Raw genomic sequence first — 26,850 nt, 5'->3', positions numbered from 1 at the left:
CCGGGCATGCATTTTTTGGTCAACCCTATCTTATTCGCGCATGGTTGCGGAACACAACAACACATCTGAGAATAGTACGACACCGTAGGTATGATACAGTATGTACATTATACGACTCGGAGGATCTTCGGGTGTGTGGGCATAGGGTAGTAGAGCACCAATTGATGGTATAGAACGCATCGCGAGAGCCAGTGGTCCGCGGGATGAGGATGGAATGGCGTGGTGATAGAGATTGAATTTTTCGAGCTGTCAAGGACCCGTGGGCAACGCCGTGAACAGAGTGCGCGGGCTACAACAGAAGTAAGCATGGATATCCTCGCGTGGAGATTGATGAGACGTACCAAAGTGAGACGTCAACGTTTTAACGCTTATGCTTCTTCGTCCTCCGCAGTACGACTGAGTCTGTGGTAACGGTATGCGCGTGGGTAGATGGGAGGATCGTCTTGCAGGCGATCGTGTTGTCAGTCTGGTCTGCTTGATAGACACTGGCATGGGAGCATCTGCGAGTCAACAAGTCAACGTCCCGATCTTCCTTCGACGAGTGCATGAAGCTAAATACCTAACGCCGTCCTCCTAGACATTGACACACTTCTCGCATTCGAGACTTCCGTCGCACTGAGCACCTACCTCCACGTGTTGGACATCCCCCCATCCCATCCGACAGACTCATCGTCGTAACCTTCATCGTCTCCGTATTCCACACCGTCATCGCTGTACGCATCGTCCTCTTCATCCCCGTCGGCGCTGCCGGGAGTGTATGGGTCAAACCTGGATGTGTCGCCCAAGTCGTCATCCTCCCGGAGGTCCACACTCAAGTATTTCTCCCCTTCCCAATGGCGAGTAGGACGCGTCCACGTAGCGGAACCACTTCACGTGGCACTGGCACATGAGTGGCATCCAGTCGTCCAGCCTATCCGCGAGCTCGATAGGTGGCGAGCGCGACCGCTCGATCCGCTTGGGAGGATGGGCTCTGTTTCTGTAGTCTATGTAGACACCGAAGACGAGCTCGGTGGACTCGCCAACCCAGCACTCCTTGAGATAGGGCCATCCCGTCTTCTGTGCGATGAATTCGGCGGCTGCACACTCGTGGTCGACGTCATTGGGATCCGACTCAGTGGCAAGATTGAACTCTTTGGAAAGCTTCCTACAGAACGGTTTGTTGAGCAACCCAGCCAAGCACCCAGGTCATTGCGACGAAGTTAGACGACGTGAGGGTATGCAGCAAGACATGGAAAATTACGTAAAGTGGCACCGTCGTGGTGTTACAGCTAAATAAGTATTGCTAGACCCCTCGCCGAAAAGAGTGCACTGCACAGGCGGGTCAGCAGCGGCTTCTGTGGGACGATCGTACGTCCTCCTACCCTGGTACCCAGCTCCTACCTACATATGTAAGTAGCGCATCTTCGCCGTCGTCGAGGGTTTGCGTGGTGATCGATTGATCTCACACGCGCACGAAGTCTTGAGCCTTCATCGACATCGGTACTACGAACTTGAAGGCTGCGTGGTCACTCGGACACCAACAAAATGGAGGAAGACGACTGGATGTAAGTTTCGTTGTCCACATACGCGAGTTACATGGTCTTAACATGAGGAATATAGTACAGCTGCAACGTCCGAGGGCATTCCTCGATGTCCATCGATTCCGCAACTTCCTGTTGAGGTCTGTGGACGAATTATCGACCACGTAGCAACCGGAGTGGATCACAAATACGTGTCCCTGACGAGCGACCCACATCTATCTACTCTCGCGTCCTGCGCGCTCGTATGCCAAGACTGGTACTACCTGACGTGGTACCATCTTCGTCAACGCATCCATCTACGACGTCGGGAGGATGTCCTCTCACTCTTCAAGACGCTTCGTGAAAGACCGCGCCTCCGTGAGGCCGTCCAACAGGTCATCATATCCGGTGCCTTACCTGGGTACCGTCAGCCGATTGGGCACATGGGGACATTTGCCGTCATGCTCGCTGGCAAGGCTCCCAGGTTGTCGAGGATCACCATCACAGATGCTAAATGGATCGCGGGCGCGGTTCGAATGGTGGACGTCGGCTACCTATCCAGGTTCAGCTCCATTAACACTCTGAACATCATCAACGTTACCTTGTCCAGCGTTTCCCTGCTGTCCCGCCTCGTTTCGGCACTCCCGCGGCTGAGAGAGTTATCATGCATCAATGTCGACTGTTTGCAGAAACAGCAGGTCTTTCCCGGCTCTCTTCCGCTGAACTGTGCCAACATGGAGTATCTCGGAGTGCGATGGGTTGCACCAGAACTCGAAGACTTTCTCGTGCAGATCAGCCGGGCTTCTCGCGTGCGTGTTCTCATTCTTGCGGTAGTTGGCGAGTCGGGTCCCCCCGAGTCGGCAGCCAGCCGCAGTCAGACTCTGCTGGATGCAAGTTCCACATCTGCGGATGTGGTTGGGCTCAGGTTCTGGGTCGATCCTACTCCCATGCCTGATGGGACAATTGATGCTACTGTCGGAAAGTTTTATGTCATTATCTCTGAAGCAATTGGCTGATTGATTCGTGCCTATAGAGCGACACTACAACCTTTCACACCACGACCGCCTGTGGAGGTTGGAGATCCACCTATATCACCCCTATGCAGCGTGGCCCTGGATCCCGTACATATTGTCTCGCATCACCTCAAAACACTTCCAGGCCATGTCTGTCATGTTGGTCATTCGGACAGACCACATGGCCGATGACCTGGGCGAAATGCTAACGACGATGGAGCAAGATAGTGTGTTGGGACGATTGGACAGCATACTGCAGGAGGAGCACTTCTCCAGTATTGTCGTGTCACGCGGCATCTGTCTAGGCTTCGACACTCATGATGATACCTGGACCTCTGGCACACTGGAGCCGGGTTCAGCACTCCGAGAGCGGTGGGATGAACTCGCCAGGCAGAAGATGCCACACTCAGAAGGACGAGGTATACTAACGTATGTGATACTATTGACTCAGACTGCGGGGGAAAGCTCAGTGCCCTTCATAGCACCATGCATAATTACCAAGATTTCATAGTCTGGCGTGAGGACATGGAAAGAATCCATCGTGCGCAGGCCACGCAGCCAAATACCGGAGGAGAGGCACAGCGAGAAGGTCAAGATATCGAGAGTCCTAGAGGTGGCACAGATTGACGTCCTTGCTGCCCTGCACCCTCGCAGGTATTGTCCCATGGAGTGCCGTGCCGTGAGTACAGAGTCGTCATCGTTATTACCGCTCTATTAATCCGTCCGGCGATCTCAGCGCGCAGAATGACCATGGCTGGAACACGGGTCGAGACGTCGCTGGCATGGGAACCTAAGATGTTCATGCTCACTTATGATCACATACCGCACCTGCATGACGGTTTCTCGAAGCCAGGAGAATCAGATGGATGTATTGTGCTCCAGTTAGACAATGATAGTTGAACAACAAGCCTCGGGCCGTCGATCGATACAAAATACATCTACAGAGTACGCACTACTACTCCGAGTCGCATTCTGCGTCGAGTGATGCGGGCATGTTGCAAGAAGACGTACAACACATATGTCTCGCAGACCGCAGGCCGCATTCTCTTTGTCGAAGACTGCTTCATCACAAGCAAGGGATGATCGATGATGTATGGCATGGCGTCCTCCAACGGGTGAGTTTTGGTAATGTGCGGTACGAGCATGTGAATTTTGTATGCACGGAGAACGAGGGGAACTACGCGACGAATGTATAGACAAGAGGGCGGTGCGGATGCGAACGCCATACTGACGAGAAACGGGGACCGCACCAACACCTACGGAGGTGCTGCCATGTGAGCTATCCATTCCACCGGGACGAAAAAAAAACATCTTGGACGAGGCCTTCTGTCGTGAAGACCCCGAGATTTGGAATATAGAACACGTCAGGCCTCTAGTGAGGTACCGCATGATAAATACTATTGTTTGTAGTCAGGGCGAGGGCTCACAATTGGAAGAATATGGTGAAGACGCTCATCTCCGGCGCGTCAATAAAGAGACTGCCATTCGCGCTCACGAGTTGGCACCTGCACCTCCGCGTAGTCCTCCGCCACACTCGTGCGGAGCATCGTAACGGGCTGTGTGAGCTCGAATGTGCCGCCGCCCGACAGAGTGATGCTTGAGGCGTTCCACTGCGCGTTCATCGCGACGACGGAGTACGGCACCTGGTCACACGTGCTGTACTGCGCGCAGGACGAGTCGTAGTCGAACGCGAGGACGCGCCATGCGTCGTAGTCGGTGTCAGAGTCGGGCGTGACGGCGCGGCGGATGGAGCCGACGGGAGCCCCCTTTGTGAAGTGCTTCAGCACGGAGTAGCGCTTGGTAGCCTTGATGTCGTAGTTCTGCGAGCCGCTGTGGTCGGGGTCGTAGTAGAGAAGACCTGGTCAAAGGCTAGTCAGCCATGCCAACGAGGAACTGGTATCCTGCAGTGAGTCTTACCGTCGTCCTCCCACTAGACTGGATGCCATCCCAGCACGTAGCGTGCAACCTATTTCGTTAGAGAGCGCAGTCCACCAGTCCCTTGGAATAGACATAACATTTAATAGGTACGGATTCGACCGATGTACGCCCACTTACCAATGCGAGTCTTCTGCATAAGTGAATGACTGTCAAACAATATGCGCCATACGGAGGCCGCTAAGCATTGTAGGATCATACTGCGAGCCGAAAGTGAGTTCGGCGAGAGGATTGTCGGAATCATCTGAGTTCGCCGCATTGTAGCCTGATCCCAGATGACGTCAATTGAACAAATATCCTAGCGTCGTCGTACTCACAGCATATCTCCGTGAACCAGGTTGGCACGCCGCCGCTCAAGTTGCGCCCGTGCGCAAAGACCTCTTGTTGCGTCGCCGCACTTGCAAAATCGTACAGGTGGTGGCAGTTCCCACCTAAAGACTCGCCCACGGTCGTATTGAGCCAAACCGGCTCGTCGTTCGAGTAGTTGGCTGTACAGCCCATTTAGAAGGTCCCACACATCGTTTGGGAAACGAGCCGACTGACTTGTTTCTGAAGATTCATCAGAGATGACCTGCGTAGAGAGGCCGGCTGCCTTCAGCGATGCAGCGAGGGTAGTCACAACCTCCGCGCGCTGTTGAGGGACAACCTGCATACCCTCTTGAGTGCAGCTGCCGAAAGTGTCGTCGGGCTCGCTGTACGCTAACTGTTTCGTACCTTGCCATGCCGGTAAGCCGGCTCCAAAGTACCCTGAAAACAACCCATTAAATGAGTAGCCCCCGCGCACACAAAAACCCGGCTGTGACTTACTGAACTTCACGGTGATAACACAACTTGGGATTGCATCATGCGTTGTCACTCCGCGTTGAAATGCAATGATAGATAGACGTCAGACATAGACATGTCTTCTGCATAGCGGCGAGAGTGACGATACCCGCAATACTTATGACTGAAAAGTTCTAGATGAGAGCTTCCCGATTCTGACTGACTGACTCAGCGGGGGAATGTGCGCGATCTCGGTCACTGGTCTCAGCCGCTGTGACTCCTCTTACTAGCTTCGGTTTTCGAGACTGGTTGAGCATGGTGTGATAACAACGTAGTTGAGTGCATCGAGAATGCCTTCTTCGACAAGAATGTCACGGTAGTCCGCGATCCAGGACGATCACGTGCAGAGATTACTCAGGCCGTAGTCTGTCTCAGTCGAGGTCAGTGCTTCGAGGATCGACACAAGATAACAGAGAATCTTGAACACGAACATGAGCTTGAATCAAGAACAACCGTAGCACGGTAGCAAACAATCCAGAGGTGTCATGTCTGTCATGGTATAAGTAGCAACGATTGCATACCAGGAGTCAACGTTAGTGCGAGCTGACAGGCAACGGACGAGTAGAGCTGGCACCGTGACAGGCGGCATCTCTGCTCGATGATCCTCGGCGGTGTGTATGTTCTGGGTTTTGCGGTATGGGTACTGGAATCTATCTACGGAGGTCCAATCAGCCCGACTTCAAGCTTCACACATGGGTTGAAGATAGCACGACTGACGAGGGAGGATCGACAGCTTGGCTACCGTTGTCATTAATCCTGGGCGGCACGATTGAGATTCGCAAAGAATACACAACGATCTTCACTGCCCACGCACGGCGTACCGGGATGTATTACGTCGGGCTACCGTTGTGATATCGCACATCTGGTGGGTGCCCGACTACCTGATATGAAATGTTATTAGAAAGCGACGCCTATACAACGTAATCAGGAAGCCAAATCACGTACCTCAACGCTACAGCTCTCTTCCCGTGGAGATGCACAAACTAGTCTTGATAACAGATATGCACATAACGGTAACACAAGGTCGAAGTGCGACAACGCTTATTCCGATTCGTTTCGTACAGCACTCACACGCTCATCTACGGTTACAACAGGTCTGCGAGTCCGACGCGAACGACCCGAGATTGGAACGCCGTAAGGGACAGATCATCCCGGAGCAGCTTATCCTTTTCCCAGTCGGGCATGCCCGCGAGAGCGATGAGACAGGTTTTGTTGACAATTCCCGCGCCGATGAACTTGTGCGTGAGGTCTTCTAGATCTGGGTTCAGCGACTGGAGGAAGGCACGGATGACCCCGTCGTGTGGCTTGCTCGGTGCTGTACCGGCGGAGGCGGTAGTTTGGTGGCGGGTCATAGCCGGGGCCTTCCCAGAACGGGCGGTCTGGATGGCATGGACCGTTCTTACCTGGAAGAGAATGCGATGAGTGCTCATTCACACGAGCGGCGGCGGACTCTCACCGATACAGACGGACCCACTGAAGGTGTGTCACGATATGTAGACTCAGAGTCAGACGCCGTACTAGAGCTCGACGACTCAGCAGGCGATAGGACCTGTCGGTGGTGATTCAGATTCAATGAACGAACATGGATTTCATCCCCTTGACTTACCCTTCTCGATTGGTAATGATATGGGGCCGAACCGCGGCATTCCTCGGCTCCTGCGAAGCCGCCCACTCTTGCGGATGGTACCGGCGTCTCCATCTTCATTGGGTCCCCCTTGTTGATCCTGATTGGCATTCTTCATCGCTTGTTTGTGCTTCCACCGCATCCTCTTGAGCCAACGACGGGTGTATCCATCAATAGGCCAGGCGTCTTCGTATTCGGTCTTGATGAATGGAAACTGGCTTACGACCTGCGCCCGGGACAAAAGCTGTGTGAGGCACCTGTCAAAGTCGAAGCCATACTGGTCACCTCGTTAGAGAATGCGGTCCACCGCTCGGGGTCTTGATCTTGAAAGAGTTGCAACACATCTAGATGTTCCGACACAAGCGTCCGCACGCCGCTCTTTGTGATTGAAAGGCCAAGTCAGTTCAAGGTGACTTGATCTCACAAAAGCAACGCACTGTAAACCGAGTGAACTTTGGGTCCGTGCGACCGAGTCCCATCGCCTGAGAAAATGAACCCAGTTTCATTATGTTCTGAGGACGTGGCCAAAACTTTCTCCGTGGACCTGCGGGTTGCTTCACAGTGAGAACGGATAATCACGACGTCGCGGAACATACCATGCGTCGCCGAAATGGTTTCTGAGGCAACACTCATCTACTCGCAGTGGTATGCTGGCTGAGTGAAGTGGAGGGATATCGTTCAACGATGTCCAGGAAGCCCGATTATATCAGTATCTCGGGATATTAGGCTACATCTGCACGCGTACGTGATAACGACAAGATCGACGGAGTCTCCAGATGGATATGACCTGCGTGCAGGATCCCGCGAAGCGGAGGAAGCTTCCTGACCGCCCACGAGCAAGGACACGCGTCAATATCAATTCATCGACGAGATTGTACGCCGTCGAGTCCTGACCTCCGCCTTATCACGCGACCGTGGCAGTGGTACGGCAGGGGAGTCTAGCCCTGTCACTCGCGATATCAAAAACCGTAGAACGTCGCGTGGAAATGGGATGCACTGTGAAATGTGCGGACGAGTAATTAGTACGACATTAAGACCCAATCTACAGCGTCATTTGTGTTGCCAAAAGCCCGTTCTGCACGAACGCCCTGGGATTCCCGTCAGCCTCGGCATACTTGGACATGAACAGCTCGTCGTTTGGCACTACACCACACCAAGATCAATCACAAGAGCCAGAGTCAAGAGGACATAACGCACCAGATCGCAGCTCATCGTTGAGGCGCACTTCGCCCGTGTGCAGCGCCTTGTCCTGCATCCAGACCTCAAAAAGCGACGCGGATTCGCTGACGCTCATGCGCGGCGACACAGGAAAGTTCTTCAGGCCCCGCGCGAACTCCGTAGTCTCCGGCGAGCGCTTCGTGTAAGGCCCTGCAGGACGTGGCGGCGGCAGACCAAGGGCTTCGCACAGCTCGAATGGCATCTTGAACGCAGTATGCTGGGTGCCTGCTGCTCCCATGACCGCACCATGTGGCTGAGTAGAGCAAAGCATGAGGCGTTAGCAGCCTGTAGGAAAGTAAATGGAACGTACGAAAGCCTTCTTGCCGCTCGCGTATTCAAGGATCATTCGCGGGATCGCCAGGTGCTGCGCCATAATTTGTCGGTAGTGCGCGTCACGGTACAGACTGTAGCCGTACATAGCCTGCATATCGTCTACGGCGAGCAGCACAGGATATCTATCGAGAAATAAGCCGACACCCAGAAATGATAGACGGATAATTACGTTGACTGGTGCGACAGCTCATCCATCAGAACAGCTAGAACCACAGGCGCATTGACCGGGTCCTGTACGCCTGCTTTTACAAGCTCGCTAAGAGGGGAGCCAGCGGGCACAGGAGCGTTTTCCAGCGAGACATGCTCCCGAGTCTTTGGCGTTTCGATGAGCCGCTCGTTGACACTAAGGAACCTGCGGAGCAGCTGGTCGGAATACGCTGGCTGAGAATATGTCCGCGTTCGCGCGTCATAGGCCTAGTCCCTAGACGAGTCAACGAGGTGCAATCCTGAGAAGCATTAGAGGGGTGTCTGCTCATAGAGAGAGATCATACCTCGCGGGATGTACATCACGATCCAGTCACTATGTGCTGCATTTTCTACTGTCTGCAGTAGCAGATAGCCCTTGCCACAACCAGTCGGTCCGGCTACGAGGCAGCGTTAGTGGTTTTCGCAGCGAAGAGGTATCAAGACTCGCTCATGATCAGTCTAGTGTCCCGACTTGACTTGTCGCTAGCACCGTCCAGAATGTTCAGTGCACTGATGGTGACGTCCCGGACGACAGAGCACGGCCTTGAAAGTATCCGGAACTAGTCTTGTGCGTCAGACAGAGTAGTTGATGATGAAACAGGGGCTTACGTCGCGAAGTGGGCTGTCCGGAACACCGAACGCACGCATAGCTTCATTCTGCGAAGCCGGGAACCGGTGAGATACTGCACGTATGCGGGGATGCGCTCCGTGACGAGGTTGCCCCCACAGCTTTGATTGTTGCTAGTCATCGGCTACATGCTAAGTGTCAGTCGCGCCAGAGACTTGGGATACAAAGCACACTCACGGCACTGTTCACGAATAGCGTGAACACGGGCACACCTTGCAGAGCAGCTTCCTTGAGGTAGTAAGTACCTGCTGTACACGCCATCGCTGAACAGCACAAACCAGTAAGTTCACAATGGCATACGGTGGGATGCCAGTCTGACTTCCTAACGTATGGAGTCTCCGGTGCCCTATCCCATGTAGTGATACCGACTCCACCGCCTCCAAGGTTGTATCGATAATCGGTGAGGCCGAGACCTGCATAGCACGAAATCCAGATATTTCGGTCCCATGGAAACGGAGGTAGACATACCACTATTCTGGTTCAAGAGCAGGTTGGAGACGTTCTGGCGAACATCATCCGGAAAGAGCGCGAGGTCAAGCGTCCACCACGCTCCCGACGCGCCAACGCCATGGATAGTCTGCCGCGTCGTGGACGTAATCTGAACCCTGCGAACCCCTAGGAACAGTAGCGGCACAAGGGTGAGTAGTCGGACGGCCATCTGGACAAGGTGTTGCGGTCCGACGTCCTTCACTTGAGCGTCCGCCTATATATGCGCCTCAGACTTTCTGGAAGCCTTCTGCGGCAATGAGTTTCACGATTCCATGATGGAGGGCGTGACCGCGTGACGGGTTTCATCAAGTGACTGTAAGTGACGCAGACCAGTTTTCGCCGCCAGTGTGAGATCACGGAGAATGAGCGCAATGGAACAGTGGTCCTCAAGTGTCCAAGGGCCTACTCATCAAGACGGTGTCAAGAACTCTGCACAAGCGACAAAGTTTCCAATCTATTGGCTTTTGCTGAGGCATGAGCTCTTGAGATCTTGAGCTTGAAGGATTGACGTTCTGGTGCGAGCTTCGGTCTGACGACAAGAAGGGACCAAGGCGGGCCGGCGGCTTTCTGTGCCTTCAGGATTCCGTGATGCGGTCTCATGGCCAGATCTTGCCATGAACAGACGATCTATACGTAGCTGACTTCCACGTTGCTGCCAGATCATGAAAGGCCGTTGCAATGGATGTACTAGTCATTGAACGCGCTTCTCAGCATAATGCGGACTCACGAATCAAGATGGACATACCGGAATCATGTTCAAATTACTACTCCCAGCAAGCTTGCTCCGCGATGTTCTCAGCTTGGGAGACGCGGTGGCAACGGCCCATCAGAGACCGTAGAGTACGAAGAGTAATGCACAGGTCTTAAGCATCGGTTGCGCAAATGTGCACACCAGCAGTGTCGCGGGCAAGTATGCAAGTACAACGTGAAGGCCGACGCTCATATGCCTCCTCAGTGCATCCTGCGCTCATCGCACCGTGTCCCACGCCATCGAGGTTCGATCGACGACCGGCCCGCCCGGGAGGACCACCCCGGAGAGTTCGGGCATGCCATACTGGGACCAGACTCTGTGTCGGAGTCTCCGATTGTTGCCTCCGAGTCGTATCCCTGTCGTATCCTCAACCTTCATCTTCTGTACATGAGCATTTGCGTGGTCTGCAACGACTGCAGCTTCGTGTCTTCGCTTCCGCGCAAAAAGCGACCCAGGCCGACTCACTGGTACGGCGTCCAGACTCCGCGGATCTGCCAACACTGCCACTGGACGAAAATTGCGATATTTTCATGTGAAAGATTGTAAACAAGAGGCCAAACAATTTTTGTGTATTTCATCTGAGAATGATCTTCAAAATGATTGAAAATATCTTTGCTCTCCTTCTTAGTGACAGATTGGAAAAGGATTGATGAGAGCTTTGAAATCATTTGATTGCTGTCATACATGTGTCTTTCTGCCTCAATGATTCAATAAGTATATGAGACATACTAGCAATCAATTTGACTCTAATGATTACAGAAAGATACAAAACCAGAACTTGAAGTCCTGATTGTCAATCCTTGCTTGAACTTTCTGTTGAGAATGATAGTGATTTGGTTTTGAATCTTATGGCCTTGAAGTATTGAAGAAAGATGGTAAACAATGATCATAGAACAGGATTTCAAATCTTATGAACAGATTTTGTGGCCAATGATAAGAAGGATATTATAAATCCAGTCTCTATCAGTGTACATCTTGCTACAGTGCATATTGTGTCATGTTCTGCATATGTTTACTAGGTTTTATCATGAATGATTTAAAAAAGATTGCAGACATTTTTCTCTATCTTTTGGCAAGAAGGATCACTTTATTATGCTAGATGGCCAGGCATCATGGTTGTATGTTACATCTGTGATCCAGCCGTCATTCATTCAGAGATCATTAGCTTTGAAAGATACATAATGGATTGTCACACCCTGTTATGAATCTTACAGCTGTAACATGTACTCGAAAGAGACGTAACTGGCTGTCACACCCTGTTATGAATCCTTTTGCCATCATGTTCCATGAAGGATGTCAAAATGATTGTCACACCCTGTTATGAATCTTTTTGTGATCACTTTCCTCAAAAGATACATAAATGATTGTGACAGACTGTGAATTTGCAAGGGGTTTAATTCAGTCACAAATAGAGCCATCATAGCAGCAATCATGTACAGCTGTGGACACTGTGCCACTGTGGTGGTCCCTGCCAAACAGAGGCTATGAATGGTCTGTGCCACATGCATTCCATATATGTCATTCTCTTTTGTTCAATCAGGGTCAGCTTTTACCCCCATTCACAATGTACACAGAAGTGCAGAGTACAACACAACTTACTTCCATGTGTAGTGTGTGGTGCAGGAATGTATTGTACATGCTACAATACACACTGAGATGTACATTGTGAGTGGCACAGCACATTGATGTACTTCAATGAATGTGATGCACATCTGGATATACATTGTACATAGTCAAATAGAGCATGGCCTGCTTGGTCAAGGCCAATGTATGTGGGAATGTATCATACATGCTACGATGTACACTGGGATGTACATTGTGAGTGGCACAGCACATTGATATAGTTCAGCCAATGCAATGTACATGTGGATGCACATTATGCATAGTCACCAGAGCATGGCCTGTTTTATCAAGGCCAATGTATGCAAGATTGTACTGTACATGTAATGATGTACATTGGGATGTACAATGCAAGTGGCTGAGCATGTTAATGTACCTCAACAAATGCCATGTGCATCTGTATATACATTGTGCATTGCCAATAGACCATAGCCTGCTTGGTCAAGATCAATATATGCAGGAATATACTGTACTTGATGCAATGTACACTGGGATGTACATTGTGAGTGGCACAGCACATTATTGTACCTCAACAAATGCCATGTGCATCTGTATGTACATTGTGCATTGCCAATAGACCATAGCCTGCTTGGTCAAGGTTAATATATGCAGGAATGTACCATACATGCTATGATGTACACTGAGATGTACATCATGAGTGGCACAGCACATTAATGTACCTCAACAAATGCCATGTGCATCTGTATGTACATTGTGCATTGCCAATAGACCATAGCCTGCTTGGTCAAGGTTAATATATGCAGGAATATACTGTACTTGATACAATGTACACTGGGATGTACATTGTGAGTGGCACAGCACATTAATGTACCTCAACAAATGCCATGTGCATCTGTATGTACATTGTGCATTGCCAATAGACCATAGCCTGCTTGGTCAAGGTTAATATATGCAGGAATATACTGTACTTGATACAATGTACACTGGGATGTACATTGTGAGTGGCACAGCACATTAATGTACCTCAATAAATACAATGCACATCTGGATGTACACTATGCATAGTCAATAGAGCATGGCCTGCCTGGTCAAGATTGATGTATGCAGCAATGTACTGTACATGCTATGATGTACACTGGGATGTACATAGTGAGTGGCACAGCACATTCATGTACTTTAATGAATATAATGCACATCTGAATGTACATTTTGCATTGTCAACAGAGCATGGCCTGCTTGGTTAATGTTGTTGTATGTGGCAATGTACTGTATGTGCTACATTGTACATTGAGATGTACACTGCAAGTAGCAGAGCACATTAATGTACTTCAACCAATGCAACATACATCTCAAATGTGCTGTGCCACTCATGATGTACATCTCAGTGTACATCATAGCATGTATGGTACATTCCTGCATATATTAACCTTGACCAAGCAGGCTATGGTCTATTGGCAATGCACAATGTACATACAGATGCACATGGCATTTGTTGAGGTACATTAATGTGCTGTGCCACCACTCATGATGTACATCTCAGTGTACATCATAGCATGTATGGTACATTCCTGCATATATTAACCTTGACCAAGCAGGCTATGGTCTATTGGCAATGCACAATGTACATACAGATGCACATGGCATTTGTTGAGGTACAATAATGTGCTGTGCCACTCACAATGTACATCCCAGTGTACATTGTATCAAGTACAGTATATTCCTGCATATATTAACCTTGACCAAGCAGGCTATGGTCTATTGGCAATGCACAATGTACATACAGATGCACATGGCATTTGTTGAGGTACATTAATGTGCTGTGCCACTCACAATGTACATCCCAGTGTACATTGTATCAAGTACAGTATATTCCTGCATATATTAACCTTGACCAAGCAGGCTATGGTCTATTGGCAATGCACAATGTACATACAGATGCACATGGCATTTGTTGAGGTACATTAATGTGCTGTGCCACTCATGATGTACATCTCAGTGTACATCATAGCATGTATGGTACATTCCTGCATATATTAACCTTGACCAAGCAGGCTATGGTCTATTGGCAATGCACAATGTACATACAGATGCACATGGCATTTGTTGAGGTACAATAATGTGCTGTGCCACTCACAATGTACATCCCAGTGTACATTGCATCAAGTACAGTATATTCCTGCATATATTGATCTTGACCAAGCAGGCTATGGTCTATTGGCAATGCACAATGTATATACAGATGCACATGGCATTTGTTGAGGTACATTAACATGCTCAGCCACTTGCATTGTACATCCCAATGTACATCATTACATGTACAGTACAATCTTGCATACATTGGCCTTGATAAAACAGGCCATGCTCTGGTGACTATGCATAATGTGCATCCACATGTACATTGCATTGGCTGAACTATATCAATGTGCTGTGCCACTCACAATGTACATCCCAGTGTACATCGTAGCATGTATGATACATTCCCACATACATTGGCCTTGACCAAGCAGGCCATGCTCTATTTGACTATGTACAATGTATATCCAGATGTGCATCACATTCATTGAAGTACATCAATGTGCTGTGCCACTCACAATGTACATCTCAGTGTGTATTGTAGCATGTACAATACATTCCTGCACCACACACTACACATGGAAGTAAGTTGTGTTGTACTCTGCACTTCTGTGTACATTGTGAATGGGGGTAAAAGCTGACCCTGATTGAACAAAAGAGAATGACATATATGGAATGCATGTGGCACAGACCATTCATAGCCTCTGTTTGGCAGGGACCACCACAGTGGCACAGTGTCCACAGCTGTACATGATTGCTGCTATGATGGCTCTATTTGTGACTGAATTAAACCCCTTGCAAATTCACAGTCTGTCACAATCATTTATGTATCTTTTGAGGAAAGTGATCACAAAAAGATTCATAACAGGGTGTGACAATCATTTTGACATCCTTCATGGAACATGATGGCAAAAGGATTCATAACAGGGTGTGACAGCCAGTTACGTCTCTTTCGAGTACATGTTACAGCTGTAAGATTCATAACAGGGTGTGACAATCCATTATGTATCTTTCAAAGCTAATGATCTCTGAATGAATGACGGCTGGATCACAGATGTAACATACAACCATGATGCCTGGCCATCTAGCATAATAAAGTGATCCTTCTTGCCAAAAGATAGAGAAAAATGTCTGCAATCTTTTTTAAATCATTCATGATAAAACCTAGTAAACATATGCAGAACATGACACAATATGCACTGTAGCAAGATGTACACTGATAGAGACTGGATTTATAATATCCTTCTTATCATTGGCCACAAAATCTGTTCATAAGATTTGAAATCCTGTTCTATGATCATTGTTTACCATCTTTCTTCAATACTTCAAGGCCATAAGATTCAAAACCAAATCACTATCATTCTCAACAGAAAGTTCAAGCAAGGATTGACAATCAGGACTTCAAGTTCTGGTTTTGTATCTTTCTGTAATCATTAGAGTCAAATTGATTGCTAGTATGTCTCATATACTTATTGAATCATTGAGGCAGAAAGACACATGTATGACAGCAATCAAATGATTTCAAAGCTCTCATCAATCCTTTTCCAATCTGTCACTAAGAAGGAGAGCAAAGATATTTTCAATCATTTTGAAGATCATTCTCAGATGAAATACACAAAAATTGTTTGGCCTCTTGTTTACAATCTTTCACATGAAAATATCGCAATTTTCGTCCAGTGTGCCACACGCCGTTATGGCTCCCATATGGCCTGATCCTGACGCGGGCAATAGTATCGCGGGAGTGTGTTGTTGACTGACATTACTTATCGTCAGTACAGGTTCTGCGCCGCAGCGAGGTTATCGCGCTGCGACTTACTTGCACAGTGCGCCAGGCTTGATCGCTTCACCGTATCTGCGTCAGTCACTTCAATTCTCCGAACGGCCAGTGCTCAGGCCTCTCTCCGCTGTCCAGAACAATGTGCTGGTGGAGAAGACTTGCCCCCATCTTACTTTCAGTGAGACTGTGGGCCTTGATTAGTGCTTCGCAAGTGCCGCTCACACCTTCGGTCGATACGTCACCCCGAGCATGGCACTCCCGCCCATGGAACGAACGTCTAAGCGAAGACGCGACGGGCAACCTCGTATTCCAGTCTCTGGCATCTCTTCTGCAAATGATGCCGAACTCCAAGTACCCTATTGGTACGATTCCTGCTCCAACTCCTTGTTACGTCCAGTCACTAATCTCGGACTCAGGCCACTCCATTGCGCGTGCGATCATCCCGAAGGGCACTGTGCTTCACCACGGGAGATTTTTACGCGGCTGCCCGTCGATGGACTGGATCGCGTTCGACCTCGAGCACTCCATGATGTTTGCCTTTGGCACGAACGGCACCTTGCTGACGTACATCGCAACTCGCGATCTGCAGCTCGTCTACTTTGACGGATGCAGCGGCAACAAGTACGGCGGTGTGGGCGACACCCAAGACATCTTGATCTGGGGTGAGCCGGGCCGGACAGGGGACCCAGGAAGCCCGTGGAGGCACGAGATAGACCGTATAGTCGACGGATGTGCTTGGGCAAGGCAATACGGAATTGACGGTTTCCTGCGGATGGAATTCGACTTGTACGTGCTTCAGCTACTCTAGATGCCTCGCGCTGACTTTCCTTGCTACATGTCCCAGCGAGGTCATGTACTGCGATTTCTCGCAGGGCCTGGAGCTTGTCTCTACCATGTCGAGTGTGAACTCGTTAGCTGATTTGGATCCTTCTTCGCCTTTCCCGACTCCCTCAGACGCGTCACGATCAGAAGACGATCTTTCTGCACCGCCATGGCAAGATCGGCTCCCTCGTGGCCAGTGCACTCCAGAAGCGACGATCCACGGGCTTACCCACAATCAGCTCGACAAGGAGAACGGTCTGCTCAGAGATCAGTTGGTCGATGATCCACGTTCGTACCCCAAGGGATGGAAAGGGGCGCTGCCCGACCTAGACATCGAAGGCTTTAACGCGGGGACATGGCACAACCAGTTCCCAGGAGAAGTACGCGTCCGCGTTGATCCCGCGAGTATGTTCTCCTTCTACGACCCAGCCCTGACGTCGCTCGTCGAGGCGCGTCGCACAATGGCGCGGGACGAGTACCGCCCGGGCAACATCTCGCAGGCGGACATCGCCCACGTGCGCGCGGACATCGCCGAAGTCATGACACGCAACTCGTCGGCGACGAGCGGGGTGGACTGGGAGGCCCTTGCACGGGTCATCCAGGACCGCTTTTCAGGCCGACTCCCGTACGTGCGGCACCTTCTGCACCAGCCGGTGACGAACGTCACCGAACGGCTGGCGAGGGTCCGCAGGCAGCTCGTCGTCTCGCTCATCCCGTACATGCACCGCGAAGACATCGGGGAGCCGGCATGGTTCCCGAGGATCGCGCGCGACTGCGCGGCGCGCTTCACGGGGCACTTGCCGCGGGCAGAGTTCACGAAGCAGGAGCGCGTTCTGCATCACGCCGTGGAGGAGGTGCTGCACGAGATCTGTCGAGTCTACACGGAGGCTTGGGTAGATGCCTTCGACGCGGAAGAGAAGTCCGCCGACGTCGTCCGAGGATACCTGGAGAAGTGGAGGGGTGAATTCGACTCGCTTGTAGACTGGCTTGACTGGCCGGTATGGATCAAATGCGAGCCCGCTTGTGGCGTCGACGTGAGTGCTTCCTGTGTTGGATACAGATCTATGAGGTTGACATGATTGTCGTAGGAGCTCTGTTGGGTGCCGCAAGGCGCGCCGTGGGTTCCTGATGGCGACTACGAACCGCACTGTATTCCGATAGACTTCGACGGGTTTCCGCCTCCACTTTAGAGAAGGATGAAACGTAGTCAAGGATTATCCATATCAGGTGTGCGGTCTCATGCGATTCTGGTCAGAAGTGATGTTGACCATCAGTCTGTAGTATATGCTATTCTACATATGACTTACTAATACACTAGTTTTGTGCGGCCTGCGACTGGTGAGCCTTACACGATCGGGCAGTATATCAAGCAGAGGTATCCATAACAAGTGTGGTAGCCGTGTTTCTGCGCAGCTTAGAGGTAAATGGACGTCGGGCCGGAGGCTGAATCTCAAGGTGTGAGTTTGAATCGAGATCAGGTCGAGTGAACGGTGCTGAAGTCATCATAGTACGAGGATTCCTGTTCGAAAAAGAGCAGCAATTAGCGGAGTCAACGCCTGTATGCGATGGATAATGAACATACGGAGCAACGACGACGACAAATCTTCCGTGATGTCTGCTGAGCCAAACTGAACGTCGCTGGGTGAGCGCGTTATTCGCATCCACGCGACAAACTGTGCCCCGAGGTCACGTCGCCATCGTCGTCGGCACTTGCAGGCGCAACATCGCAGTGATCAGGCTCGCATGCTTCGACCTCCTCATCGCCACAAACAGTGACCGAGTCGCCTTCGTCTTCGGAGTGCGCCGCATGGTCTCCAACGTACACTTCGCTCTCGTACCCTTCGTCGCTCGAGACGTCCCCATCCGTACCATCCATATACCCCACTTCCGCATACTCCATAGCATCCTGGCTGTACTCCACGCCGGTCCCGACGGGCTCCTCGCCTTCCTCGGTGTAATATATACCCTCCTCCGTATGATACGCGCCATCTTCGTCACAGTCCTCGCATTCAAACACCTCTTGGTCGTCTCCGGCGAGTTCACCATCGGTGTCAGCATCAGGTTCGATACCTTCATCGTCGTACTCCCCGCGCGCGGCGTCGTCTTCAGTATCATCGTCTTCATCGACGGGATCGGGCTGTGGGAGCATGCGCAAGGCGTCCTTGTACGAGCTGGAGTTGCCGAGCGAACTGCAGGAGATATTCCTTGTCCACAACCCATCCAAGGGCCCAGGGCGATAGAGACATTTTTCAACGCGAACGAAAAGACAGGGTCGGGTACGGGATACGATGTCACGATGAACGATGAGATCGAGGCGAGTCGGCGTAATTAGTGTATTAATTGGATCCGGGGGAGTGATTCTCAGCCACAGACGCGTTTGTGGCTTTCTGTGGCTACATCCGAAGTTATCGGAACGTTGCACGCCGGTCAGACTCGGGTGTGCATTACTGCAAGGTGCTAGGTCATTGATATAGAAGCGTCATCTGAAGTGTTGACTGTGGTTACTAAAGAAGCCCAGAAATCCTAAGTCGCAACAGCTGTGGAATGATGCACGTAGACTGGGATCGATTTATGACGCTAATACATACATACTTATAACAGCGTTGATATTACACAAGACTACGAGATTGATCCCGGGGTTGCGACGTATAACAGCATTCGAGCAATTTGAAGAGCATAGCTATGGGAGAAAGCGATGAAACAACAGGCGTCAGTGGGAGGATTCCAGGTATGTATGCGGAAAGGTGACACAGGACAGCCGTTTCTCTGTTGAGCGACAAACGGCCGTGCGCGTGAGCATTGACACACTAACGTAGTGAATGTGAACGTACCGAATAGGTATTGCGACGCATCTTTTGCAGCGCCCGCGGGGCTCACTTCAGAACGGAGCTCTTCGCCGCCATATGAGGCCACGCCGTCAACCCCTTCGGAATGGACGTCGGCCACGCTCGAGGTGGCATCGCGGTCGTCGGTATTGCCGACAGTAGCAACAGCGTTGCCACCATCATTATCGGTGCGTGCGTCGGCGTCTTCGTCACCACGAACAGTGTCAGAGTCGTCGTCTTCGAAGTCCACCGCGCCTTGCTCATCGTACACGACAACTTCACCATCGCCGCCCAACATGGCCCCCTCGTCGTGGTCTGTATGGCCCATCACCCCCTCCTCAAGGTACTCCGTATCGCCCTCGAGGTACTCTTCTCCTTCCTCGAGATATTCCTCCCCTTCAGCGTAATCCACCACTTGCGATAGTTCCTGATCGTCTTCATAGAACTCCAGGTCTTCTTCGGCACCATCACCATCCTCCTCATTGTACTCCCCGTACTCGGCTTCGTACTCCTCCGCGCTAGCTTCTTCCTCGTGTTCGGGCTGTGGCAGCGTGTGCAGGACGTCGACCCAGATCTCATCCTCATCCTCATCGTCGTCGTCCGGATAGCACCACGGCGTATGCGATCCGCCGACACACCGGTACCACTGGGCCTTGCCTTTGAGCGGCATCAGCTCGTTAAGCTTGTCGGCCCACCTCCTCGACAACATCTGCGAGCGCGGAATCCACCTAGGAGGGTACGACCTGCGCTTGTCATCGACATAGATGGCAAAGACGAGCTCGGTGTCCCAGTCGTTATCACCAACCAGGCACCGCATGATGTATGGCCACCAAAGGCGACCCACGATGTAGTCGACTCCCGCGTACTCGACTTCTATTTCATTGCCAGCTTTTGGCCCGCGCACGAGGTTCAGATGCCTGGAGAGCCGGATGACGGCTTCCTTGTCGACAAGCCACCCGAGAGCCCAAGGTTTCTTCCGTGACATCTCGGTTCAGGTTTGAGACACTGAGTATGGTAGAGGTCAGTGAGGTGTCAGTGGGAATGCAAGGTCAGAAAGTATACGCACATCTGAGCAATAAGTTGATAGTATATAGACACGCGTAGCAGCCACAGACGCGTTTGTGGCTTCGGGCACGGGACCTGGGCCCTGTTCGCCTTCGATTCTACGCCGGAAATTCTAAGCCGCCATAGCTGCGGATATGCACGTAAACTAGGATCGGTGTATGCTGCTGATACATACAACAGTGTGGATATTATACAAGACTGCGAGATTGATTCCAGGGGTTGCGACGTAGTACGTAGTAAAAGATCACAGCGGCGTTTGAGCGAGCATAACCATGGGAGAAAGTAATGAAGCAGCATGCTGAGGGTGGGTAATCCCAGGTATTGATACGGAAAAAGGACAGGGCGACGGTTCCTGTTAAGTAATAAACGGCGGTCAGCATCGACGCACTCGCGTAGGATTGAACACGAACGTACTGGATGATCACAGTGCATCTTCTGCCGCGCCCGCGAGGCCCACTTCAGAACGGAACTCAACGCTGCCAGATGAAGGCGCCTCCTCGACCCTTCCGCGATGGACGTTCGCCTCGCTCGAGATAGCGTGGCGGTCATCGTTAGCACCGACGTATCCAACCGCGTCATCACCACCGTCACCAGCGCACACATCGGCACCTTCGTCGCCGCGAACAGTGTCAGAGTCGTCGTCTTCGAAGTCCACCGCGCCTCGTTCATCGGCGTATACAGCAGTTTCACCGTCGCCGCCCACCATAGCCCCCGGGCCATCGTCGTAGTCTGTACTGTCTTGATAGCCCGTCATGCCCTGCTCTCCTTCCTCGAGATACTCTTCTCCATCCTCAGCGTAGTCCACGACTTCGTTTGATTCTTGGTCGTCTTCATAGCTCTCCACAAGGTCTTCCTCGGCACCAACATCATACTCAACTTCCTCCTCATGGTACTCCCCGTACTCGACCTCGTATTCCTCCACGACAACATCTACGGCAGCTTCTTCCTCCGGTTCGGGCTGTGGCAACGTGTGCAGAACATCGACCCAGACTTCATTCTCGTCGTCGTCGTCATCCGGATAGCGCCACGGTGTGTGTGAGCCATCGACACAACGATACCATTGAGCCCTGCCTTTGAGCGGCATCAGCTCGTTCAGCTTGTCGGCCCACTTCCTCGACAACATCTGCGAGCGCGGAATCCACCTAGGAGGGTACGACCTGCGCTTGTTGTCGACATAGATGGCGAAAACAAGCTCGGGATTCTCGTTGTCATCAACCAGGCACTCCATCATGTATGGCCACCAAAGGCGGCTCACGATGTATTTGACTCCCGCGTCCTCGACCGCAAGTCCATCGTCAGCTTTTGGCCCGCGTACGAGGTTCAGACACCTGGAGAGTTCAACGACGGCTTCTGTGTCGACAAGCCACCCGAGAGCCCAAGGTTTCCGCATCATCTGAATTCGGAAGCAGTACACCAGGGACGGTGAGGACCAGTACGCGGGAATGCCAGAAGAGGATATGTAGAGTCTCAATTCCGACGCATTCAAATTCGCGATGCATGAACCACGTGCGAACCGGTACGCGTTCAGCCACAGACGCGTCTGTGGCTTACTAAGCTTACGCGCGTCGAGATACTATATGGCCAGTTTGGACAAGTATGCTCACCGCGCACTGTACATATCAGCTGTGAACGTGTGATCGCATACTTGGTTAAAGGGGCCTAGCACAATGTCCGGATGTCAAAATGAGCTTAGGTCACTGAAGTGGGTCTTGAGCCGTGGTAATCATTTTCATTCGACCGGCCACCATCCCTGGCTCCCTAGCTGCCATGTCCCTTCCATGGGACATACCCCTCGGTGAAGACGCGACTGGAAACCTCGTATTTCATTCTCTTGCCTCGCTCATGCAGATGAAGCCCAATTCAAGGTACCCGAGAGGTGCGCAGGACCTCTTTACGTCGGTACTTGCAGTCTAACACCACTGCATCAGGACACTCCATCGTCAGAGCCAGTATCCCGCCTGGGACGCTGCTGTATCATGGTCGAGGAGATAGAGGTTACCCGTACATGGACTGGCTCGCATTTGATCCGGAACACTCCCGCATATTCGCGAGAAGCGAGAACGGCACCCTCTTCACCTTCACCACTACCCACAAACTCAAACTGCTGTACTTCGATGGCTGCAGTGCGAACGAACTCAGCGGCACGACGGATGCGCAGGACATCCTAGTCTGGGGAGAGGTTGATCATGGAAAGCCATGGGACTGGCAGTCTCAGGTCGATCGCATCAACCAGACGTGCGCTTGGGGCAAGCCATTTGGTGTGGACGGGTATATCAGAATGGAGTTCGACTTGTACGTCGGCTGTTGCATGCATTCCACCTCGTGGTCACTCAGCATGGCATCAGTGAAATCATGTACTGCGACTTCTCAGATGGGTTGGAACTTGTGTCCGCAATACCTACAGTCAACGAGGGCGGCCGCCCTCCTCCGCACGGTCCGGACAAGCCAGATGATAGCACGAGCTCTGCACACACCGTCGTGATACCTGGATGGCCCTCTTACGACGGCCAGGCCACCTTTCATGGCCTACACGTCCCCGGTACTGCGCAAGGTCACCATTCTGACCTGCGCCAACCTCGCTTCCCTCCCAACCCGCCAGAGGGTTGGAAAGGTACCTGGCCTGTCATGAACAACTCGATACGGCACGCAGGAAGCTGGCACAACGACTTCCCGGGCGACGTCCGGGTGCACCCCGACCCCTCCACCCTAGCTGCGCGTCGCTCCGTGCGCCGCGACGACTATAGGCCGGGCAACATCTCCGCAGAAGACATGGCCTGCGTGCGTTCTGACGTCGTCGAGATGATACGGCGCGATCCCAGTGAGCGCAGCGGAGTGGACTGGCGTGGACTCGCAAGGGCCATACAGGATAGGTTCTCAGACCGGCTGCCGTACCTGCAATATTTGCTCCACCAGCCCGCGGCGAACGTATCCGAACAGGTCAGGACGGTGCGCAAGCAGTTCATCGTCTCCCTCCTTCCGTATATGCAACGCCCGGGGGTCGGCGAACCGGAGTGGTTCGCTCAGATCGCTCACAGCTGCGCGACAAACTTCGTCACGCACCTGCCTGTTGAGAATTTCACGAAGCAGGAGCGCATCCTACGTCACGCCATCGGTGAGGTTCTGCATGAGATTTGCCGTGTATTGACGCTCGCATGGACCGAGGCGTTCGACGTCGAAGAGAAGGGCTCGGACGTCGCCATCACGTTGGTGGAGAAGTGGAAGACCCAGGTCGACGCGCTGATCGAGTGGCTAGACTGGCCAGTGTGGTTGAAGTGTGATCCGGCATGTGGTGTAGACGTGAGTGCGCTGGGATGAAAACGGATTGTACGCACTGTGCTCACTGAGCTTCATGACAGGAATTCTGCTACGTGCCACAGCGAGGAGGGCCGTTCAACCCAGAGCCTGACAAGGACGTTGATCAGACGCCACAGTGCGTCGCCATAGATAGTTCGTGGACTTGAGGTCATAGCCCTCAAGTGTCTTGCGTGCGTTTTGAGAATGTTGTCGTAGGATCTGTAGGGAGCTGCAGGGTATATACATTTAGTAATTCAGGCATTGGCTGTGCACTGGGCTCGGCGATGATCGCGAGAAGTGAGCATTACGTCGATGGCAGTGTACAAACAGGATAAGTAAAATGCAGCGAGAGGGGGCGAATAAAGTAACGTGAGTCCGCGAGGTAGGGTAATCGGCTAATGAGGCGTCTCATTCGGCTACGGTCGTGAGGGTTTTGGTCCATTCTACAACAGTGGGATGGGCCAAGACCTGACACGGAGGCCATGTGAGTTCTGTACAGTGGCAAAGTGAGAGAAAACGGGCCTGCGCACCTTCCTCGCGTCGAAGTTCTTCACCTCCAGTCCATCTAATGTTGTCGCCCGAGAGAGCGCGACGTATGCCTGGCCTGTAGGCGGCGTCAGCGGGGAAGATAGTGCGACGGAGAACGTAACTTACCCTTCTCGAACACCTTGGCGAGATCGACCTTGACTCGCTCTAGTGTCTGTCCTTGCGACTTGTGTATCGACATCGCCCATGCGAGGATCAACGGCAGCTGCGAGAGCCCAGGACACGTACATCAGTCCCTACCTTCACTACGCCCGAGATGTCTGGCATATCACACGTACCTGCGACCTACTGACTTGTACCTCACCATTCGGCAGCTCAACCTTGAACACCTCCGATGTCACCATATGGCGGCGCATCCCACCGCCAGGTAGCAGGAAGTCCACTACGGGCATGACTTGGCCGCTGCCGAGCTTCGCATCCTTCCCGTTCTTGGAGGGCGGCTTCACCGAGGATACTGGCTTGGAAGTGGTGCCAGACGTTTGCTTGTCGTTGACGTCGAGAAGCGCCTCCGGGTCAGCGGGGTCGGCGAACTTGATGATCTTGCCCATAGAGCCGTTGACCAGTGTCTCGTCCAGGTTCTTGATGAGCATGACCTGGGTGCACGCGTCAATCCGTGCTGACAAGTAGTCGTACAATGTGCTCGTCATACCTGGGCGCCGACCTTGAGCGTGAGCGCGCGCGGGACCATGAAGTTGTTCAGCATCTTCTCGCGCTGTTGATCGTCGTGGAGGGTCCCGCCGTCCGTGGAAGTGAATGACCGTACTTCCGTTTCCAGGCTCTGCATGCGCGTTGCGTTCGCGCGATCGACATCTTGACGGAGTGGGAAGCTGAGGCCGTCGCGCGAGCAGTCATTTTCTACGTTTTGGTGTGATATGGAAGCAGCAACGTACAGCTCGGCAGCAGCAACACCATCTTCGTATATAATCTCGCGGTCGAGGCTCCTGAATCTCTCGATCGATTGCTGCGATAATTGCCCATAACGCATCTCATTGAGCATGTCGACGAAATCTGGAGGGCATATAAGCACAGGCACGTTCACAACAGACCTCTCGCAAGCCACGGACCTTGATCACGCTGCCGGAAGACCTTCGTGAGCTTGAAGTTGTTCTTCTTGATTGTGTGGCTCCACATCTCTGCTTCAAATGCGAAGCTGACTTTCCCGCTCTTGTTGACGGGAGGAAGCTGGAAGAAATCTCCAGTTACGATGACCTAGCCTCGAGCGTGAGCGAATCTACGTGGATGTGCTGAAAGTACACTTCAACCCACCTGGATGCCTCCAAATGGCACTGACTTCTTGCGCATCATGCTCCCGATGCGGCAAAGCTTGTCGAAGAGCTCGCCCTCGACCATCGAGACTAAATGGCATCAGTTGCGAAAATGTTATTCCAGCTCAAATCCCGACTCGCGATGCAACGTACCTTCGTCGATGATGAGCACCTCGGTGCGGAGCCAGCGCGCGCTCGCCTTCTTGTTCTTTCTGATTCGTGTGACAAGGGCGTCGACATTGTCTTTCCCCAAACCGATTCCAGCGAAAGAATGGACAGTAACGCCACCAATGTTGCATGCCGCGATACCTGCATAGACCATGTTACGACTGACTGAGAAATCTACGAGAGAGGCCTGACCTGTCGAGGCAGTGACTGCTACTGCATCTTGCGTGCGTTTGTACTTGAGTTTGAGAGCAGCGATTATCTCGCGTAGAAGCACGGACTTGCCGGTTCCTGTGTGGAGGGACAGTCAGCGACTAATCTACTGAGGAATATATGCGAAGTGATCCGTATCAGGGTATACCACATCGCATGGTCATCCAGACGAGCAGAAGAATCAGGGTAGAGCATACTGTAGACCAACGCAGTGCTATATACACTAAGGGGGGTTACCGACGCGCATATAGTGGGTAGGGAACACCGAGAACCAGCCACAACTGTATGTGAAACACTCACCTGCACTACCAGTGTAAAACAGACTCTTTCCCTCTTTCGCGAGATTCAATATATGCGTTTGTTCCGCGCTGAGCACGACTTTCCCCGCCTTGCCACCCGCCGTGGAGGTGGTGGCCGCAGTCACTCTGATCGCGCTCGTATTTGTTGGCCGCGTCGAGCCGAACGTTCGAGAAGATGTTTTGGCAATGCTGCTCTTCGGCTCCTCCCAGTTCGTAGGAAGCTGTCTCCGTTTAGCTGGTGGGTTGGCGGAAGAATCATCCGATATGGACGATCGCTTCTGGGAGCCGCCCCCGAGGCGGGCTTGCTGCGAGGTCGCTATGGCCTGCTGCGAGGAGGCTATGTTGTCGTTGAGAGCATCCTGAATGTCCTTCATACGCTGCGACATTCCAGTCATCGTCTGTCGTGGGGGTGTGGGCGTCCAGGGGA

At 52.1% G+C, this 26,850-nt stretch overlaps 10 protein-coding genes across 10 annotated transcripts; 3 read left to right on the top strand and 7 right to left on the bottom strand.

Annotated features, from left to right (window-relative positions):
- Positions 1 to 168: 168 nt before the first annotated feature.
- Positions 169 to 772, bottom strand: B0H18DRAFT_302479 (uncharacterized protein). The gene is made up of 2 exons (XM_048037456.1): positions 560 to 772; positions 169 to 500 (listed from the first exon to the last, which is right to left on the bottom strand). The coding sequence occupies exons 1-2, from the start codon at positions 579 to 581 to the stop codon at positions 250 to 252; spliced, it is 273 nt and encodes a 90-aa protein (XP_047893905.1). The 5' UTR covers positions 582 to 772; the 3' UTR covers positions 169 to 249.
- Positions 624 to 1,477, bottom strand: B0H18DRAFT_1118636 (uncharacterized protein; the record flags this gene model as incomplete). Its single annotated transcript, XM_048033819.1, has 3 exons — positions 624 to 744; positions 812 to 1,144; positions 1,446 to 1,477. The coding sequence occupies 3 exons, from the start codon at positions 1,475 to 1,477 to the stop codon at positions 624 to 626; spliced, it is 486 nt and encodes a 161-aa protein (XP_047893904.1).
- B0H18DRAFT_1210792 (uncharacterized protein) lies at positions 1,251 to 3,463 on the top strand. Its single transcript, XM_048036390.1, has 6 exons — positions 1,251 to 1,388; positions 1,458 to 1,544; positions 1,600 to 2,477; positions 2,533 to 2,941; positions 2,995 to 3,191; positions 3,249 to 3,463. Exons 2-5 carry the CDS (start codon positions 1,525 to 1,527, stop codon positions 3,137 to 3,139), a joined length of 1,452 nt encoding a protein of 483 aa, XP_047893903.1. The 5' UTR covers positions 1,251 to 1,388; positions 1,458 to 1,524; the 3' UTR covers positions 3,140 to 3,191; positions 3,249 to 3,463.
- A 2,806-nt stretch (positions 3,464 to 6,269) lies between these two features.
- Positions 6,270 to 7,665, bottom strand: B0H18DRAFT_1004291 (uncharacterized protein). Its single transcript, XM_048028477.1, has 8 exons — positions 7,639 to 7,665; positions 7,490 to 7,547; positions 7,331 to 7,437; positions 7,179 to 7,271; positions 6,882 to 7,119; positions 6,857 to 6,860; positions 6,726 to 6,819; positions 6,270 to 6,672 (listed from the first exon to the last, which is right to left on the bottom strand). Exons 2-8 carry the CDS (start codon positions 7,524 to 7,526, stop codon positions 6,355 to 6,357), a joined length of 891 nt encoding a protein of 296 aa, XP_047893902.1. The 5' UTR covers positions 7,527 to 7,547; positions 7,639 to 7,665; the 3' UTR covers positions 6,270 to 6,354.
- Positions 7,666 to 7,667: 2 nt separating this feature from the next.
- B0H18DRAFT_1094541 (mitochondrial ribosomal death-associated protein 3-domain-containing protein) lies at positions 7,668 to 9,278 on the bottom strand (the record flags this gene model as incomplete). The annotated part of the gene is made up of 8 exons (XM_048032387.1): positions 7,668 to 8,036; positions 8,091 to 8,364; positions 8,422 to 8,566; positions 8,614 to 8,858; positions 8,880 to 8,890; positions 8,936 to 9,028; positions 9,079 to 9,190; positions 9,240 to 9,278. 8 exons carry the CDS (start codon positions 9,276 to 9,278, stop codon positions 7,936 to 7,938), a joined length of 1,020 nt encoding a protein of 339 aa, XP_047893901.1. The 3' UTR covers positions 7,668 to 7,935.
- Positions 9,279 to 9,337: 59 nt separating this feature from the next.
- On the bottom strand, positions 9,338 to 9,853 carry B0H18DRAFT_818862 (uncharacterized protein; the record flags this gene model as incomplete). The annotated part of the gene is made up of 4 exons (XM_048039279.1): positions 9,338 to 9,382; positions 9,430 to 9,506; positions 9,549 to 9,671; positions 9,730 to 9,853. Coding segments are annotated over 4 exons (369 nt in total), but the record flags the coding sequence as incomplete, so codon positions are not given.
- A 6,114-nt stretch (positions 9,854 to 15,967) lies between these two features.
- B0H18DRAFT_302362 (uncharacterized protein) lies at positions 15,968 to 17,937 on the top strand. The gene is made up of 3 exons (XM_048037455.1): positions 15,968 to 16,291; positions 16,346 to 16,715; positions 16,774 to 17,937. Exons 1-3 carry the CDS (start codon positions 16,069 to 16,071, stop codon positions 17,828 to 17,830), a joined length of 1,650 nt encoding a protein of 549 aa, XP_047893899.1. The 5' UTR covers positions 15,968 to 16,068; the 3' UTR covers positions 17,831 to 17,937.
- A 1,149-nt stretch (positions 17,938 to 19,086) lies between these two features.
- On the bottom strand, positions 19,087 to 20,298 carry B0H18DRAFT_1004279 (uncharacterized protein). Its single transcript, XM_048028476.1, has 3 exons — positions 19,583 to 20,298; positions 19,262 to 19,517; positions 19,087 to 19,205 (listed from the first exon to the last, which is right to left on the bottom strand). The coding sequence occupies exons 1-2, from the start codon at positions 20,283 to 20,285 to the stop codon at positions 19,462 to 19,464; spliced, it is 759 nt and encodes a 252-aa protein (XP_047893898.1). The 5' UTR covers positions 20,286 to 20,298; the 3' UTR covers positions 19,087 to 19,205; positions 19,262 to 19,461.
- Positions 20,299 to 20,776: 478 nt separating this feature from the next.
- On the bottom strand, positions 20,777 to 22,089 carry B0H18DRAFT_1210787 (uncharacterized protein). Its single transcript, XM_048036389.1, has 2 exons — positions 21,056 to 22,089; positions 20,777 to 20,993 (listed from the first exon to the last, which is right to left on the bottom strand). Exon 1 carries the CDS (start codon positions 22,032 to 22,034, stop codon positions 21,063 to 21,065), a length of 972 nt encoding a protein of 323 aa, XP_047893897.1. The 5' UTR covers positions 22,035 to 22,089; the 3' UTR covers positions 20,777 to 20,993; positions 21,056 to 21,062.
- A 319-nt stretch (positions 22,090 to 22,408) lies between these two features.
- B0H18DRAFT_1118628 (uncharacterized protein) lies at positions 22,409 to 24,102 on the top strand (the record flags this gene model as incomplete). The annotated part of the gene is made up of 4 exons (XM_048033818.1): positions 22,409 to 22,517; positions 22,570 to 22,933; positions 22,987 to 23,938; positions 23,998 to 24,102. 4 exons carry the CDS (start codon positions 22,409 to 22,411, stop codon positions 24,100 to 24,102), a joined length of 1,530 nt encoding a protein of 509 aa, XP_047893896.1.
- Positions 24,103 to 26,850: the final 2,748 nt, after the last annotated feature.

Source organism: Fomitopsis serialis (assembly GCF_022376445.1).
Source record: "Fomitopsis serialis strain Sig1Antser10 chromosome Unknown B0H18scaffold_29, whole genome shotgun sequence".
NCBI classification, from domain to species: Eukaryota; Fungi; Basidiomycota; class Agaricomycetes; order Polyporales; family Fomitopsidaceae; genus Fomitopsis; species Fomitopsis serialis.
Note: the sequence above shows the minus strand (reverse complement) of the source record. Positions and strands in the feature narration are given on the sequence as shown.

What these genes read in the sequence shown, in the direction of transcription:
- B0H18DRAFT_302479 (XM_048037456.1), bottom strand. Translation starts at nt 581, where the DNA reads ATGTCTAGGAGGACGGCGTTAG. An exon ending in GTCTAGGAGGACGGCGTTAG is followed by an intron (nt 501 to 559) that starts GTATTTAGCTTC and finishes GTTGACTCGCAG; the next exon opens with ATGCTCCCATGCCAGTGTCT.
- B0H18DRAFT_1210792 (XM_048036390.1), top strand. Translation starts at nt 1,525, where the DNA reads ATGGAGGAAGACGACTGGAT. An exon ending in ATGGAGGAAGACGACTGGAT is followed by an intron (nt 1,545 to 1,599) that starts GTAAGTTTCGTT and finishes TGAGGAATATAG; the next exon opens with TACAGCTGCAACGTCCGAGG. An exon ending in GACAATTGATGCTACTGTCG is followed by an intron (nt 2,478 to 2,532) that starts GAAAGTTTTATG and finishes TCGTGCCTATAG; the next exon opens with AGCGACACTACAACCTTTCA.
- B0H18DRAFT_1004291 (XM_048028477.1), bottom strand. Translation starts at nt 7,526, where the DNA reads ATGAGTGTTGCCTCAGAAACCATTTCGGCGACGCATG. An exon ending in GGACCGCATTCTCTAACGAG is followed by an intron (nt 7,120 to 7,178) that starts GTGACCAGTATG and finishes TCCCGGGCGCAG; the next exon opens with GTCGTAAGCCAGTTTCCATT. An exon ending in CAGTGGGTCCGTCTGTATCG is followed by an intron (nt 6,673 to 6,725) that starts GTGAGAGTCCGC and finishes ATTCTCTTCCAG; the next exon opens with GTAAGAACGGTCCATGCCAT.
- B0H18DRAFT_302362 (XM_048037455.1), top strand. Translation starts at nt 16,069, where the DNA reads ATGTGCTGGTGGAGAAGACTTGCCCCCATCTTACTTTCAGTGAGACTG. An exon ending in GAACTCCAAGTACCCTATTG is followed by an intron (nt 16,292 to 16,345) that starts GTACGATTCCTG and finishes TCTCGGACTCAG; the next exon opens with GCCACTCCATTGCGCGTGCG. An exon ending in CTGCGGATGGAATTCGACTT is followed by an intron (nt 16,716 to 16,773) that starts GTACGTGCTTCA and finishes TACATGTCCCAG; the next exon opens with CGAGGTCATGTACTGCGATT.
- B0H18DRAFT_1004279 (XM_048028476.1), bottom strand. Translation starts at nt 20,285, where the DNA reads ATGTTGTCGAGGAGGTGGGCCGACAAGCTTAACGAGCTGATGCCGCTC. An exon ending in TGCGTCGCAATACCTATTCG is followed by an intron (nt 19,518 to 19,582) that starts GTACGTTCACAT and finishes GTCGCTCAACAG; the next exon opens with AGAAACGGCTGTCCTGTGTC.
- B0H18DRAFT_1210787 (XM_048036389.1), bottom strand. Translation starts at nt 22,034, where the DNA reads ATGATGCGGAAACCTTGGGCTCTCGGGTGGCTTGTCGACACAGAAGCC.